Consider the following 16947-nt stretch of genomic DNA (forward strand, 5'->3'; position numbering starts at 1 on the left):
TCGCTCGCTCTCTCTCTCTCTCTCTCTCTCTCTTCTCTCTTTCTCTCTTCTCTCTCTCTCTCTCTTTCTCTTCCCCCTCTCCCTCTCTCTCCCTTTCTCTCTCTCTTTCTCTCTTTCTCTCTCTCTCTCTCTCTCTCTCTCTCTCTCTCTCTCTCTCTCTCTCTCTCTCTCTCTCCCCCCCCCCCCCCCCCTGACGTCTTTTGTCATTTGCCTGCACGAGCAGAGAGTATCACTATCATCTCTACCGTTTCTGACACAGGTTCCACGTTCGCTGAAATATGCCTCCCCCCCCCCCCCCTCCCTCCTCCTCTGCCCCCAAGTCGTCTCCTTCCCATTCATCATTACTTACCTGGCAGAGTGTAAGGTGATATTGTTTTGTGATGCATTCTGCTTCTCCATTCACCCCCTCCATATTCTCGTCCGCATTTTTCTCCCTCTAGTCGCTACTAATTACTCTCTGTCCATCTGTTCGTGTGTATGTTCGTTTGCAATGAACTCTGAAATGATCTGCAGTAGAACTGGTCATTTTTTGCTCTAGTTGGGAAGAAAAATAGTTTTACTCGCCGTCCATCTGTGTTTGGTTTGTTATGAAGTTATGTGTGTGCGGTAAGGGTATGGGACAAGGGGAGGGGGTGAGAGTGAAGGGTTTGGTTTGAGGATCGGGAAAGCTCACACACTCCCACACATACACACACACACATACACACACACGCACGCACGCACAAACACACACACACACACACACACACAGAGACGTACACACACACACACACACACACACACACAGAGTCCGAAAGAGAGAGAGATGGGGAGGGGTGGGTGGGTAGAGAGAATGAGAACAAGAGAATAAAAGTCACAGAAAGTGCGACCTGGAAAAATAGGGAAGAAGAAGTTGAAGGGGGAAGGGGGCGAACAGTAGGGGGGGGAGAGGGTGGGGGGGGGGGGGAGGACGAACAGATGAGTAGTAGCGACACACTTGTGAGTTACTAGGTACGAAAACAAGGCAGGGGGTGATACCTGAGGGGAAGGAGAAGGGGGTAGACACAGGAAGGGGGGGGGGGGGGGAGATGGAGATAGTAGTTACTCGTGGCAGGTAAGCATTGTTCCACTTGTGCCTGTCTTGTAGCCTTTCGCTTCCATCATTTCCTGCAATGTTCCAGTCTTTTGAGTCTTGTCTGCCACACCTGTCAGTCTACCCTGAGTGGCACCGCTCGCGCTGTGAATATTCATGAGCCCGTTCCGCCAATGGGTGCTCGTTCCGTGCTTACCGTCAGTCCACGTGGTGCCGAGAACAAGAGGGGGTTGGGGTGTGTGGGGGTGTAGGTTGGGTATGGTTGGTGTATGTGTGTGTGTGTGTGTGTGTGTGTTTCATTTGGACTGGGGGGGGGGGGGGGGTGGGAGCGGCAGGTAGGCATTTGTTGAAAGAGTAGGAGACAAAATTAGTCGTTTTCATTCAGATGGTGAGGGAGGGAACAAACATCATATCATAATTATTTGTTATGTGTGTGTGGGGGATATCGTTAAACCACAAAGTAATCGCATAGTGGATGGTGTCATGTTTGGCGTTGATGCGTGGTACCATGGTTTATTAGAGTGCGCCGTGCAGCCCAGTACCTCCGTCTTCAGCACTCGAGGTTTCTGTCGGGGTTGCCTCACCCTTAGCTCATGGCCCGTACGTCCTACCCTGAGAGCACAGGGGGGAGGATTTGCCGGGATCCCACCCGGAGCTAGGGTTTTAATGCGCCCATAGTCGCATTAGATGAGTCCCGTCGAAGGGCGATGGAGCATTTCGAAGAGAGTAGCAGTGCCGCCTGCTTCCCCACTCCACCCTGGTAGGAAACACCGCCAGTTTGGTCCGCGGCCGCAAGCGGCTGGTCTTCATATCTGAAGTCCGTTCCCCTATCCGCCACCCGGGGACGCGCTGGGTTGGGGGTGGTCGCCCCACTGAAAGTCCCACACTGGGTTAAAGAAATTCAGCCTGTCCCAGATCGCATAGTGGAGGGGGTTGTTTTTGTGTGTGTTTTTTTATGCAGTGGGAAGTAGAAATTGCAATACTGTAATCCTCATGTATGAACAGGTGAGAGACTCGACAGAGACTGAGTGTGTTTGCAGTGTGTGTGTGTGTGTGTGTGTGTGTGTGTGCGTGTGTGCGCTCACACATTTGTGTAAGTGTGTGTGTGAGAGTAAATTGGGACAGAGAGTACTTTACTTAGAAAAGTATGTGTAAAGCGAGAAGGAAGAGACAATTTATGTGATGGAGGCATCCCTGATATGTGTTGTTGCACCGTCGGTCTTGCTACCTCGGCTGTTTGTTTTCCATCGTTCGTTCTGTTTGGTTTGAAATAAAGTATTCTCCCCTGGAACCATGCCGAGAGGTTTTGCTTTTGTCACTGTACCGCTAGCTCCCTGTCTGTCTGTCTGTCTGTTTGACTCTCTGTCCCTCTGTATGTATGTCTGTCTGTCTGTCAGTCTGTGCCCGTTTGTCTGACTCTCTTTGTCTGTCTCTGTCTTTCTCCCTCTCTCTGTCCCTCCCCCCCCCCCTACTCTCTCTTCCATCTCTATTCCCCTCTCTTTCATTCCCTCTCTATCACTCTCTTTCTCTCTCTCTCTCTCTCTCTCTCTCTCTCTCTCTCTCTCTCTCTCTCTCTTTCTCTCTCTCTCTCTCTCTCTCTCTCTCTCTCTCTCTCTCTCTCTCTCTCTCTCTCTCTCTCTCTCTCTCTCGCTCTGTTGTATCTTCCTCGTCTCCCTTTACTCTTTATCTTGTCACATCTGCTGTAAATGTCTTGTCAGGCGCGGCTGTAGCACTATGCACCAGATTCCTGCTGGTAACAAATTTCGCTCGTCTGGAAAAAAGGACAAAGAAAGTTGTCAGAAAGATTGTATTCGTGTGAAGTACAGAGTGACTGACTGTTAATGTTGTATAGTTCGGCTGAGGGTCAGGTTGTGGACTTTATTATTTTTAAAATATCTAAGTTACATTTATAAAGTGCTTTGGAAGAAAAGTTGTTCAGGACGATTAGTTTTCTCTTCTGTTTAAATGACTTTCTTCCCATAGCTTCGCGGGCGTTTCTTATTATTTAAAAAAAAAATCTAGGCAACTTTTATATATTTATGTAGTGCTGAATGAAAAAAAGTTGTTCAGGGCAATTAGTTCTCCCTTTTGCTAAAAATACTTTTTTTTCCAGCTTTCGCGGTTTGCGCCCTGTACACGTACATTTTCTCGAATTGAGAGGGGAAAAAAATCACATTTATACCCATCAAGAGCTCCACGCTCAACGTCACATTTGAATATATTCGTTTGAATTCTAAGAACCTGACCAAGAACTGCAGTGAAACAGAACTTGACAGGTGTGTCTCAAAAAAAAAGTACCCGATTTTCTTTCAATACTACAGACAAGTCAGTAACTTTATTGAAATCATTTTTGCGTGATATTGTAGTCAGTTCATAGAAGTTTTGTCCCCAGTTCACAGCTTTCAGTTGATATCGTCTGTTTCTTCACACCACGTGATCAATGTAGCCACCCCGTTTTCCAATGACAGACTGCATCCTCATTGCCATATTGTTCATTACATTGGGGAATGTTTCCTGTGGGATGTTCTGGATTTCTGTGAGAATGTGGTGGGGCTCCATCCTGTTGGAACCACTGTGGTGTTATTCGGATTTCATTGTCCCTTCTCTTAGTTTTTCCATTTCTCGGTACTGATGTTTCAAAGTATTTTTGGGGTACTTTTATTTTAGACACCCAAAATAGTTCATTTCTGATTTCTTTACTGTGAACAGTGTTTATACAGGCTTCATGAAAAATATTGTGCAGAACGGAAATGTTGTGATGAATTAAATACGTATAACTGATACCTATGTTGTTCTGCGACCAACAGACAGACATTACTGCCAAGGATTGTCGCAGAGGTCAAGACAGAGTTGGAGGGAATACGGAAAGTTTATTGGAATTGGCCTTGGGGCCCTTTCTAAGGGCCAACACAATTTACCTATTACTTTATAAAACAACAGACACATATTAGGAAATACAATAATCAAAGGAAATCATACCGTTCAGGCAATCAAGGGGTTATGATTTTCCAAAAGTAGAGTTAGAGAGAGAGACAGACAGAAAGACTGACAGAGTAAGGTAGTCGCAGAGGTGATAGGGTGAGAGAGAGACAGACAGACAGACAGACAGACAGACAAACAAACATATCAAGATAGTCGCAGGGGGGGGTGGGGGATAGAGAGAGAGAGAGAAAGGTGAAGGTAGCAGCGAGCAGAACGACATGGCAGAGGTCCAGGTGCTGACAGAATGCCAGGTAACGGAACCCTCGCCCCCACAACAATGCAACAAGGTGTCAAACACAACACACAGCACCCCCCCCCCCCCCTTCCTCTCCCCCTCCCACCCCCTATGACCTCACTGCACCATTTCTGCAGACACCCTCCCATCCCCGTTCTTACACCCCTTTCGTTTCATCTTCTTTCGACGTGTCTTCCTTCTTACCACCCGTGTTGATGCATGCATCTTTCTCTGTTGCTATAATGAAGAGAAGAGTGTTTGTGTGAGCAAGACTGTGAACCTCGTGCTGTTCCATTTCATTCTTCTGCTGCCTCTGTCGAATTTTTAATTTTTGAATATTTTTTGTTTTAAATAAGTACATTTACTAATTTTCCAAACGCGGGAACTCGCCCCCTAATTGGCGTAGAGGCGCGTCCCCCGGGTGGTGGATGGGGGAGCCTTCTCTACTAACTTCTGAGAGAAGGTCGCATCACTCTCGATGCCGTGAACCTAATTAGGATCTTTTTCTTGTCTCTTCTCTATTTCTGCCTCCCCAAAGCCCTTTTACTTACCTTTTCTAACCCATAAAATTCTCCACCTTTTTTCCCCAAAAAATATGTTTGAATTCCGAGTTTGTCATGTGTGACCAGGGGATGAGTGGCTGACACCTTAATGCTCAGGGCGTATCTGGTGTAGTTTTGATGGCTTCACGTAAAAAAGAAGAAAGTGTTTTGGCTAGGTTACACACTGGTCACACTTACATGTTCACCTGCTTAAAAGAGAAGAGGCACCATGGTGCCACGCCTGTGATAATAGTTTTACTGTGATACATAGTTTTACTGTGATACATTTCCTGACTTTGTTTTTTGAAATTGGTTTAATTTAAATTTGTGTCATGTTAAACTTGTGGGGCCCTGATTTGGCCTATATGGTCCGCTGGACCCAAAAAGCAACAGATATCAATCAATCAACGAGGGGAACTCTTTGGGTTTCTCTCAGCGTCTGTGGAGTTTCTGGGATTTCGTGCACCCTTTTAGACACCGGCACGGTTGGCCTAGTGGTAAGGCGTCCGCCCCGTGATCGGGAGGTCGTGAGTTCGAACCCCGGCCGGGTCATACCTAAGACTTTAAAATTGGCAATCTAGTGGCTGCTCCGCCTGGCGTCTGGCTTTATGGGATTAGTTCTAGGACTGGTTGGTCCGGTGTCAGAATAATGTGACTGGGTGAGACACGAAGCCTGTGCTGCGACTTCTGTCCTGTGTGTGGCGCACGTTATATGTCAAAGCAGCACCGCCCTGATATGGCCCTTCGTGGTCGGCTGGGCGTTAAGCAAACAAGCAAACAAAATCCTTTTAGACACATACCAACAATCAACAGCATGTGCGCCGATGTTGGCCTTTAAATCGCCATGTACAGTACTCTTACTCTGAGCAGGAACACGGGGCTTTAACATCTCGGTCATTCGATTAGTTGACTTTATTGATATTTTGGCGTTGGCCGAATTCCAGCGGGGAGTGTGTGGCCTACATACAGGTGCATGGTACACAGGCGGCTAGCATGCAATACAGGTGTAAGATGGAAGTGTCGGAAAGATGGCAGATGGGTCCGCCATGGTGGAGAGAAAAGGTTAGCTCAACACGCGCTGTTGTTCCACGCGGATTTTGGCTCGCTTGCCCTCGCTGTCTTCTGTACCCAGTCCTCACGTCTCGGCATTTTTGTCTTTTTGTCTTTTTTTGTTTGTGGGGCGGGGATTTTTATATACTCTTCGTTCCTCTTTTTACATTTAGTCAAGTTTTGACTAAATGTTTTAACATAGAGGGGGGAATCGAGACGAGGGTCGTGGTGTATGTGTGTCTGTGTGTCTGTGTGTGTGTGTGTAGAGCGATTCAGACTACTGGGCCGATCTTTATGAAATTTGACATGAGAGTTCCTGGGTATGATATCCCCGGACGTTTTTTTCATTTTTTCGATAAATACCTTTGATGACGTCATATCCGGCTTTTTGTAAAAGTTGAGGCGGCACTGTCACACCCTCATTTTTCAATTAAATTGATTGAAATTTTGGCAAAGCAATCTTCGACGAAGGCCGGCGTTTGGTATTGCATTTCAGCTTGGTGGCTTAAAAACTAATGAGTGAGTTTGGTCATTAAACATCGGGGGGGGGGGGGGGGGGGGGGATCTCGTATCCTTTCTCTTCTTTTTACATTTAGTCAAGTGTTGTACTTTCCTATAACCTTCCTCGTTTCTCTTTCTTTCTCGTTGTCCTTCTTGTGTTCACCCTTCGTTCTTCCTCTTCTTCTTCTTCTTTCTCGCTATGTGCTCTTTCTTTTGTGCAGTAGTACTGACCACAGCAACTCTTTCATACTGTCTTCCTCCCGTCGCGATATAACCTTGAATGGTTGAAAAAGACGTTAAACACCAAATAAAGAAAGAATACTGTCTTCCTGGACCTTCGCGGTTACATCCTCGCATAATTATATACCTCGCCCTATACATCCCTTTACTGGTCCGCTTCACTTTAAAATCACCCGGAGAAGGAGTACGACTGCCTATATTGTTCTGGCGGGGTGATTGAAAACGGATACATCCTCGCATATATATATACATGTATATCGGTCAGAAGTTAGTTGCTTTGTGCCTGTAATTGCGTAACTAGTCCGCCAGGATTGTTTTTGTGACATTCACTCACCAAGGAGACTGGTTCAGAAGACTGGGTGTGTTTGTGTTTGTGAGACTGCATATTTCTCTGTGCGTGTGTGCGCGTGCGCGTGCGTTCGCGTATGCGCGCATGACCCATATCGGAATGATTGTGGTAGACTTTGACCTTCGGCTACTTCTCCCTGCCGGCTGCTGGCGGCTTGTCTTCAAAGGTGCCGATACCCTTTCTGTGCACAACACGGAACAGCCTTTACAGACAACGCAATAAACAAAAGAGAGGACCAATATTTTGACAGCTTTGTAGCCCCAGGTCATGAACAGAAGTACAGGTTAAGAAAAAAGACCAGGGGGGGGGGGGGGGGAGGTGGGCGGGGGAAAGTAAGTTGAGGATGAAGGGGGGGGGGGGGGTATGTTGTTTAGGGGGGTAGGAGTAGGAAGAGGTTGAGTTTTGGGACCGAGTCGGAATTATTTGGGGGGGGGGGGGGGGGGGGGAGGCGGGTGTAGGAATAAGATGAGTTTTGGGAGGGGCTGGGGATGAGGAGGGGAGGAAAAGTGGGGGGTGGGAGAAATTAGTTTGGGTAAGGGGGCTTGGAATTAGTGGATAGGAAAATATATGTATGTGGGAAGGGGGTTGGGGATAAGAAGGGGAAAGGGGGGGTGTTTGTAGGGGTGGGGGTGTTTGTAGGGGGGGGGGGGGGTGGAAGGGGAGGGGTTGTGTAGCGAAAGACCAGATGGTACCTGTAGGGATGTAGGTCAGAGAGGTGTTTGTTGGGAGTAGGGACAGGTGAGGGTAGTCACTTACTGCTCCGTTTCACCTGCTTGTTTTGCCTCGGGCTTCTCTGCTCACAATCACCGCCACCTTTCTCTTCTCCCCTGTAACTTGTTGTGGCGTCTGTCAGCCTAGTGTACAGTGGAGCCCTCCTTGGAAGACCTGCAATCATCCAAGACAATCAGGTGGAGAGAGTCTTGTTTGTTCGTTCATGGGCTGAAACTCCCACGGCTTTTACGTGTATGACCGTTTTTGCCCCGCCATTTAGGCAGCCATACGCCGCTTTCGGCGGAAGCATGCTGGGTATTTTTGTGTTTCTATAACCCACCGAACTTTGACATGGATTACAGGATCTTTTTCGTGCGCACTTGGTCTTGTGCTTGCGTGTACACATGGGGGGTGTTCGGACACCGAGGAGAGTCTGCACACAAAGTTGACTCTGAGAAATGAATCTCTCGCCGAACGTGGGGACGAACTCACGCTGACAGCGGCCAACTGGATACAAATCCAGCGCGCTACCGACTGAGCTACATCCCCGCCCGGAGGGAGTCTTAAGATGGGTGTAAATGTACAGAATTTATGAACAGAAAGTCTGAAAAAAAAACATGGTTTTTAAAGGGAAGGAACTTAAGTTGAATATCTTAATTTTGTAAGACCTGCAAAAAATCTGAGAAAATCGTATTTTAACATGGAGGGAGTCTTGAGATGGGGGTAAATGTACAGAAAGTATGAACAGAAAGTATGAACAGAAAGTATGAACAGAAAGCATGAACAGAAAGTATGAACAGAAAGTATGAACAGAAAGTATGAACAGAAAGTATGAACAGAAAGCATGAACAGAAAGTATGAACAGAAAGTATGAACAGAAAGTATGAATAGAAAGTATGAACAGAAAGTATGTACAGATAGTATGAACAGAAAGTATGAACAGAAAGTATGAACAGAAAGTATGAACAGAAAGTATGAACAGAAAGCATGAACAGAAAGCATGAACAGAAAGCATGAACAGAAAGCATGAACAGAAAGTATGAACAGAAAGTATGAACAGAAAGTATGAACAGAAGGCCTTCGTAACAGCTAGGGTCTATAAAGAGAAGGAGTCATACATTAGGGGTCCATTGTGTATATATATGGTTTGGCAAGTCAGTTGAAGAAGAGAGGTCATAAGCCTTTCTGTTCATAAATTCTGTACATTTACCCCCATCTTAGGACTCTCTCCCTTTGTCCAAAAAAATATAAGAAGGTTCCGCAGCAGACAGTTCCTTCCGTAGACGGTAATCAGTAGGAACAATCAAAAAGTGTCGATGTTGATCCAGTGTGTCAGAGTTTGTTAATTGGCCCTCCGAGTTAGGTACAGATCTGTAAAGGGACCGTTCTTCACGGACCAAAAACCGACAGCTTGTCTCACTGTGAGCTTCCTATCGAAAGGTTGGATTTTTGTTCTTATAAATAAATGAATGCATGGTGAATGTCTCAAAAGCCACTGCAGTTCCCTCTCGGCAAAGACATGGTTCATGCTGTTGACTGTTGGGCTGTGTCCAGGTGAAGGGGGTGATATTCTCCCATGTGAAAGTATGGGCAGATCTGAGATGGTGAGCACAATCGTTAACATGATAAGGACTGTGCCTGGGACCTCCAGGCTCTTGCCTGTGGTTGTGTCAGTGTGTGTGCGTGTGTGTGTGTGTGTGTGTGTCAGTGTGTGTGTGTGTGTGTGTGTGTGTGTGTGTGTGTGTGTGTGTGTGTGTGTGTCAGCGTGTGTGTGTCAGTGTGTGCCATTATTATTACATTTTGTTTTCCTTTTGATGTGTTACAGGGTGGCGATGCTACGGCCGCGGCAGGCTCTGCCCCTCCTCCCCCAGCCGGCGGGGCTCCCCCTCCCCCTCCCCCCGGCCCTCCACCGCCCCCACCCCCCGCGGCTGTCACCATCTCTGGAGGTGAGGACAGCAGATCGGCTCTTATGGCGGCCATCAGCAAAGGAGAGGGGGTCACTACTGGTGAGTTGTTGTCCATCTGTCTGTCAGTGTGCCCGAGAGAGAGAGAGAGAGAGAGATTCAGATTCAGATTCAAAACTTTAATACAAAGGGATAAAGGTTTTAGGCAATGCCTAATCTTCCAACCTGTCCCTTTTAGACATACATGACATTATACATTACAATTATATATTTATATAACATGTATTGAACAGCCAAATGAATAACTAATTAACTAAGAATTTGTAGTCAGGTTAAAACTAACAAAACACTAGTTATAATAACGTGGTTCATTGATTAATAAAATGATGATTAAGATGTTATGCAGTAACAGTTATGATTTTAAAGTGTAGGGAGAGAATTATTTTTGACAAAGATATTTTCGAACATTTTTTTTAAAAGATGAAAGGGTTTGACATGTTTTACAGTACATTGGAAGTATATTCCACACAAGCGATCCCCAGTAGGATAAACTAGATTTATACAAATCAATGCGTTGGAGCGGTAGCGTATAATTCAAAAGCCTCGCTCTACCAGGAGGACGCTCAAACAGGTCTTGGATGTATGAAGGTGTTTCATGGTTGTACATTTTGAACATGAAAACACTAGCATTTAAAAAGAACTGCTGATGTAGCGGAAGAATGTTCAGTTGAGTGTATTTTTCTTGAGTAGTCATATTGGGATCTCGGTTTAATAACTTTACACCTCTCTTGTGAAGTGTGTTTATTTTCTTTATATGAACATCACTGGCATTGCACCAGACAGTAGATGCATAGCAAATGTGAGAGAGACAGTGTGCGTGGAAAAACATTTTGAGGGCATCCACAGAAACAACGCACCAGAGCTTGTTAAGCAAGAAAAGGTTCCTAGAAACTCGTTTATAAACTGTATCAATGTGAGAGCGCCAGTTAAGTTCATCATCAATTACAACTCCAAGCACACCGTGTTGATGGACTTGAGCAATGCTAACTGTACCATGCATATGATCAAGGCTCAGAGGCTGTCGCTGGTGTTTTTGTCTTGTGGTTATTAACATGCTTTTTGTTTTCTTAGGATGCAGTGCCATTCTGTTACAATTACACCAATCATTAATATTTGCTATACTTTCTTGGAGTACTTTTCTTATGAGATTTATATCTGTATTACTGCTGTGACGTGTTGAGTCATCCGCAAAAAGATCAAGTACAGCATTTTCTTGTTTGAGGTGTAATGGTAATTCATTAATGTATAGTCCAAACAGTAAGGGACCAAGGATAGAACCTTGTGGGACTCCACATTTTACACAGAGAGAGAGAGAGAGACAGAGAGAGAGAGAGAGAGAGAGAGAGAGAGAGAGAGTGAGAGTGAGAGTGTGTGTTTGTGTGTATAGTTCTTGTCTGTGTAATTCATGAATGTCAGATTATCGGTGTGTCTGTCAGTGTGTGTCCGAGCCTCGGAGAGAGAGAGAGAGAGAGAGAGAGAGAGAGAGAGAGTGTGTGTGTGTGTAATTCATGTATGTCTGATTGTCTGTCAGTGTGTGTGTGTGGTATTAGGATTTCTCAACCTTACAAAATTGGGGGAGGGGGGGGGGGGGGGGGTGTTTGCATTTTATCTGTCAGTACGTGATCTTTGCCGTTTAGAATAGTGTGCATGGATGCGAAAAGCACAGTGCAGGGGAAAGAACTCCTCAGGACTAATTTGCATTGATGATGTGAATATTTATCTCCCCTGAGTTTGGTTTGCAAACCTGTTTCCCTTTCTGTCCCTCTCCTCAACTGCGCACTCACAGGCAGACAAACAAACAACCGTGTTTTTTTATTTTTTTATTTTTTTTTTATTTTTTTTTTAAGAGTTTGATGCTGCCAAATGTTTTGCAAGAAAGAAGAGTCATGCACCTTTGTTGCAATTAGTCTTCCTCATGTTTAGGACCATCAAAATACTTTGGGGTCATTCTGTGTCAAACAAACAGTTGTCAGTTTTACAAAAGAATCTTTTGTCAACACATGTATTTCTGACATCTGCAGTGGACACACATTTGGTGTACCCCTTTCTATAGATAATTTTCGAGTTTTTGTTTTTCACAATGGTGGCGACAAGAATGTAGGACATTTTTGATTCAGGAAACTTGAGCTTTCGTTTCCTTGAGCTTTTGTGTCCTTGAGCTTTTGTTTCTAACAAGTGCATTTTCCTTGTAGGGTATAATCAAATGTATGTGTTTTTCCAGACTTCCTTATGAAATGTTTGCAGTTTCAGCACAAAGCACACTCTATAGCTACTTTGTGGAATAATAACTTTGTAGTTTGGAACCTTGGTTGGTTTTTTACCCTGAAGCTTTAAAGTATTATCTGACTGTCGTTAATTCATTACAATGATATGCATGCATCAGTTTCACTGCCCACACCAGACCAATTACCATTGACTGTTATGCTAAGTGGCATTCTACATTCTTTTTCTTGCTCCTGTTCTTGAGTGGTTTAGGTTCTAAATTATTGGTAGGAAACAGGAAAGAGGTTTCCTGTGTTGATGAATATCAGAGCATGTGCTAGCTTACATGTATGTAAAGTGTGGAATCATTAAAGTGTGCGACTCAAAGTTGTAATATCCGGCAGTTTTACAGCAGACAGGGTGCATGCAGGCAGAATAATTCAGTGCAGTAGAGTTTGTAACTGTACGAAGTTCAAGTTTCATAGGAAAACCACAGTTGTTGTGGGGGTGTGATGAAACTTTTCTGAAGAAAAAAACCAAGTGAGTAAACTGTGGTAGGTTTTCTAAAATAACACACTGACAGTGCTTCTGATACAGACACACAATGATAACAGCAGACAGTGCTTCTGATACAGACACACAATGATAAAAGCAGACAGTGCTTCTGACACAGACACACAATGATAAAAACAGACAGTGCTTCTGACACAGACACACAATGATAAAAACAGACAGTGCTTCTGACACAGACACACAATGATAAAAGCAGACAGTGCTTCTGACACAGACACACAATGATAAAAGCAGACAGTGCTTCTGACACAGACACACAATGATAAAAACAGACAGTGCTTCTGACACAGACACACAATGATAAAAGCAGACAGTGCTTCTGACACAGACACACAATGATAAAAGCAGACAGTGCTTCTGACACAGACACACAATGATAAAAGCAGACAGTGCTTCTGACACAGACACACAATGATAAAAACAGACAGTGCTTCTGACACAGACACACAATGATAAAAACAGACAGTGCTTCTGACACAGACACACAATGATAAAAGCAGACAGTGCTTCTGACACAGACACACAATGATAAAAACAGACAGTGCTTCTGACACAGACACACAATGATAAAAGCAGACAGTGCTTCTGACACAGACACACAATGATAAAAACAGACAGTGCTTCTGACACAGACACACAATGATAAAAACAGACAGTGCTTCTGATACAGACACACAATGATAAAAGCAGACAGTGCTGACACAGACACACAATGATAAAAACAGACAGTGCTGACACAGACACACAATGATAAAAGCAGACAGTGCTTCTGACACAGACACACAATGATAAAAACAGACAGTGCTTCTGACACAGACACACAATGATAAAAGCAGACAGTGCTGACACAGACACACAATGATAAAAACAGACAGTGCTTCTGACACAGACACACAATGATAAAAGCACAGTCTTTCCCGTGTAAACAATTCGTCTCCACAAATAGAGAGAGAGAGAGCAGAACTGTTATATCTCGGGAAGGAGTAAGCCTTAAAAGGCGAAAGAGATCTGCCCTTGCCATGAAAGGTCCATACAGATGTCAACTTGTTAGCCTTTGATGGCTTTTTCAGGACCAGAGAAGACTCAAGACTCAAGATGTTACTGTCCTTATAAAAACAAGAAAAAATGCCTCTCATTGTCAGGCGGTTACAGAAATTATTTACAGAGCACCAACCCTGAAACTGCCGGTTGCACACTGAGTTGCGCCCCTCTCCAAAATAAGAAAATAAAGAAAAAGAAAAGCAAAGTCAAGCACAAAACAAACCCGAAACAAATTAAAACTAATAAAGAGACGTCTCTTAAGGTTTCAGTGTAATATTAAAATATAACAAGAAATTGATAAAACTTTTGTTGGAAGCAACTGTTTTGATGTTATATTGTCCTTTGTCATTTTGGTGTTGATTTCTTGCAATCACTGAACAGGATTATTTCTGAAACCTGCTGTTCATATTTTAGGCTGTGGTTTGCGCTGTACAAGCACTCATTATTATCATTATTTATTATTTTAGACGTCAAATAGACATTAGAGGAATTCCCGCAGTGGGGCACTGCGGTTATGAAATTAAAAGCCCCTCCTGTTTTTGGAACCGCAGGAGCTTTCTAGTTTGCTGTTAGGTAGATTTTTGGTTCCTCTTTCCTGTCATGCTCTCTTTTTCTTCATGAATTCTTTTCTTTTTTCTGCCTTCTTGCTCATTCACCTGTATTTTTTCCAAAAATCTCTTCTCTTGCCGCTTGTCTCGCGATTCATGTATAGTTTAATCTGTTAGTGTTCTGATGTAAGTCCAGCAGTAGATAGGTTAAGCCTATTTTAACATACTGGAAACTGGTAATCTTCCAGTAGGTATTAATTTAGTTTTACTAAAGCCTGCTGGGACACAAGTAATGGGTTAGTGCATTTGTAAACAGGAATCGCTTGACAAGTGGCCCCCTTCATCCCCCCCTTCCTCGTCCTGATATGGCTCTGCGTAGTCGGCTGGACGTTAAGCAACAAATAAACAAACAAAAATTAGAGGAATGCCTCTATGGATACTCTTTATACTCCAAATTGTTGTCTGTCTCGGTTTGAGGCTTGAAGAATTGTATGATATGGAACGGAGACTGTCTCTCTTTCATGCAACCTCCAATAGACGATGTTGCATGAACTTCGTCTATTGGAGGTTGCATGAACATCGTCTATTGGAGGTTGCATGAACATCGTCTATTGGAGGTTACATGAACATCGTCTATTGGAGGTTGCATGAACATCGTCTATTGGAGGTTGCATGAACATCGTCTATTGGAGGTTGCATGAACATCGTCTATTGGAGGTTGCATGAACATCGTCTATTGGAGGTTGCATGAACTTCGTCTATTGGAGGTTGCATGAACATCGTCTATTGGAGGTTGCATGAACATCGTCTATTGAAGGTTGCATGAACATCGTCTATTGGAGGTTGCATGAACATCGTCTATTGAAGGTTGCATGGACATCGTGAGGTTGCATGAACATCGTGAGGTTGCATGAACATCGTGAGGTTGCATGAACATCGTCTATTGGAGGTTGCATGAACATCGTGAGGTTGCATGAACATCATCTATTGGAGGTTGCATGAACATCGTCTATTGGAGGTTGCATGAACATCGTGAGGTTGCATGAACATCGTCTATTGGAGGTTGCATGAACATCGTCTATTGGAGGTTGCATGAACATCGTGAGGTTGCATGAACATCGTCTATTGGAGGTTGCATGAACATCGTCTATTGGAGGTTGCATGAACATCGTCTATTGGAGGTTGCATGAACATCGTCTATTGAAAGTTGCATGAATATCGTCTATTGGAGGTTGCATGAACATCGTCTATTGGAGGTTGCATGGACATCGTCTATTGAAGGTTGCATGAACATCGTCTATTGGAGGTTGCATGAACATCGTCTATTGAAGGTTGCATGAACATCGTCTATTGGAGGTTGCATGAACATCGTCTATTGAAGGTTGCATGAACATCGTCTATTGGAGGTTGCATGAACATCGTCTATTGGAGGTTGCATGAACATCGTCTATTGAAGGTTGCATGAACATCGTCTATTGGAGGTTGCATGAACATCGTCTATTGGAGGTTACATGAACATCGTCTATTGGAGGTTGCATGAACATCGTCTATTGGAGGTTGCATGAACATCGTCTATTGGAGGTTGCATGAACATCGTCTATTGAAGGTTGCATGAACTCCAATAGACGATGTTCATGCAACCTCCAATAGACGATGTTGGGAAATAACTCGGGTTTGTATGGGTTGTAAAAAATGAATGAACAAGCCACTTTCATCCTCAGTGAGTACTTTCACTCAAACCATCACCTGTCTTGTCCTCCCCCTCAGGCCTGAAGAAGGTGTCGGACGACATGAAGACGCATAAGAACCCCGCCCTGCGTCAAGGCCCCGCCCCTTTCAAGGCCACTGCCCCCAAGCCAGTCGCCGCCCCCAAGCCGGCTGCTGCCCCTAAAGCCGCCGCCAAGCCGCCGCTCATTGAGCTGCAGAACAAGAAATGGGTTGTGGTGAGTTGAGCTGTGGGCCCTGTACTCCCCGCTCTCCCTCTCTCTATCTCCTTTCCACAATGTTTTGTAAACAAAAGAGAACAAAAATCCCTATAGGGGTAAACATTTTTGTGTGATAATTATTGTACAACTGTATTTATCATTTTCTTCAATTCTTACCTATATCAGACCTTGGAACCCATACATTTTTGACTCACATGCGAAGCAAAAGTGAGTCTATGTACTCACCCGAGTCGTCCGTCCGTCCGTCCGTCCGGACGTCCGTCCGGAAAACTTTAACGTTGGATATTTCTTGGACACTATTCAGTCTATCAGTACCAAATTTGGCAAGATGGTGTATGATGACAAGGCCCCAAAAACCATACATAGCATCTTGACCTTGCTTCAAGGTCAAGGTCGCAGGGGCCATAAATGTTGCCTAAAAAACAGCTGTTTTTCACATTTTTCCCATTTTCTCTGAAGTTTTTGAGATTCAATACCTCACCTATATATGATATATAGGGCAAAGTAAGCCCCATCTTTTGATACCAGTTTGGTTTACCTTGCTTCAAGGTCAAGGTCACAGGAGCTCTTCAAAGTTGGATTGTATACATATTTTGAAGTGACCTTGACCCTGAACTATGGAAGATAACTGTTTCAAACTTAAAAATTATGTGGGGCACATGTTATGCTTTCATCATGAGACACATTTGGTCACATATGATCAAGGTCAAGGTCACTTTGACCCTTATGAAATGTGACCAAAATAAGGTAGTGAACCACTAAAGTGACCATATCTCATGGTAGAAAGAGCCAATAAGCACCATTGTACTTCCTATGTCTTGAATTAACAGCTTTGTGTTGCATGACCTTGGATGACCTTGACCTTGGGTCAAGGTCACATGTATTTTGGTAGGAAAAATGTGTAAAGCATGTGAGTCGTATGGGCTTTGCCCTTCTTGTTGCCGTAGTTTGGACGGATGATTGTCTAGAATACGATCAGTACGGTCAGTGA

At 44.2% G+C, this 16947-nt stretch overlaps 1 protein-coding gene and 1 long non-coding RNA gene across 2 annotated transcripts in view; both read left to right on the plus strand.

Moving 5' to 3' along the window:
• The window catches only part of LOC138979946 (uncharacterized), a 233935-nt gene that overhangs the window by 204036 nt on the left and 12952 nt on the right, over positions 1 to 16947 (plus strand). The window lies entirely within an intron of this gene.
• The window catches only part of LOC138979943 (adenylyl cyclase-associated protein 1-like), a gene marked incomplete in the record, with an annotated part of 59235 nt that overhangs the window by 29336 nt on the left and 12952 nt on the right, over positions 1 to 16947 (plus strand). Inside the window, 2 exon segments of the mRNA XM_070352711.1 lie at positions 9508 to 9688; positions 15778 to 15953. Of these exon segments, the coding sequence (XP_070208812.1) occupies positions 9508 to 9688; positions 15778 to 15953 (357 nt within the window).

Source organism: Littorina saxatilis, linkage group LG11 (assembly GCF_037325665.1).
Source record: "Littorina saxatilis isolate snail1 linkage group LG11, US_GU_Lsax_2.0, whole genome shotgun sequence".
Classification (NCBI taxonomy): domain Eukaryota; kingdom Metazoa; phylum Mollusca; class Gastropoda; order Littorinimorpha; family Littorinidae; genus Littorina; species Littorina saxatilis.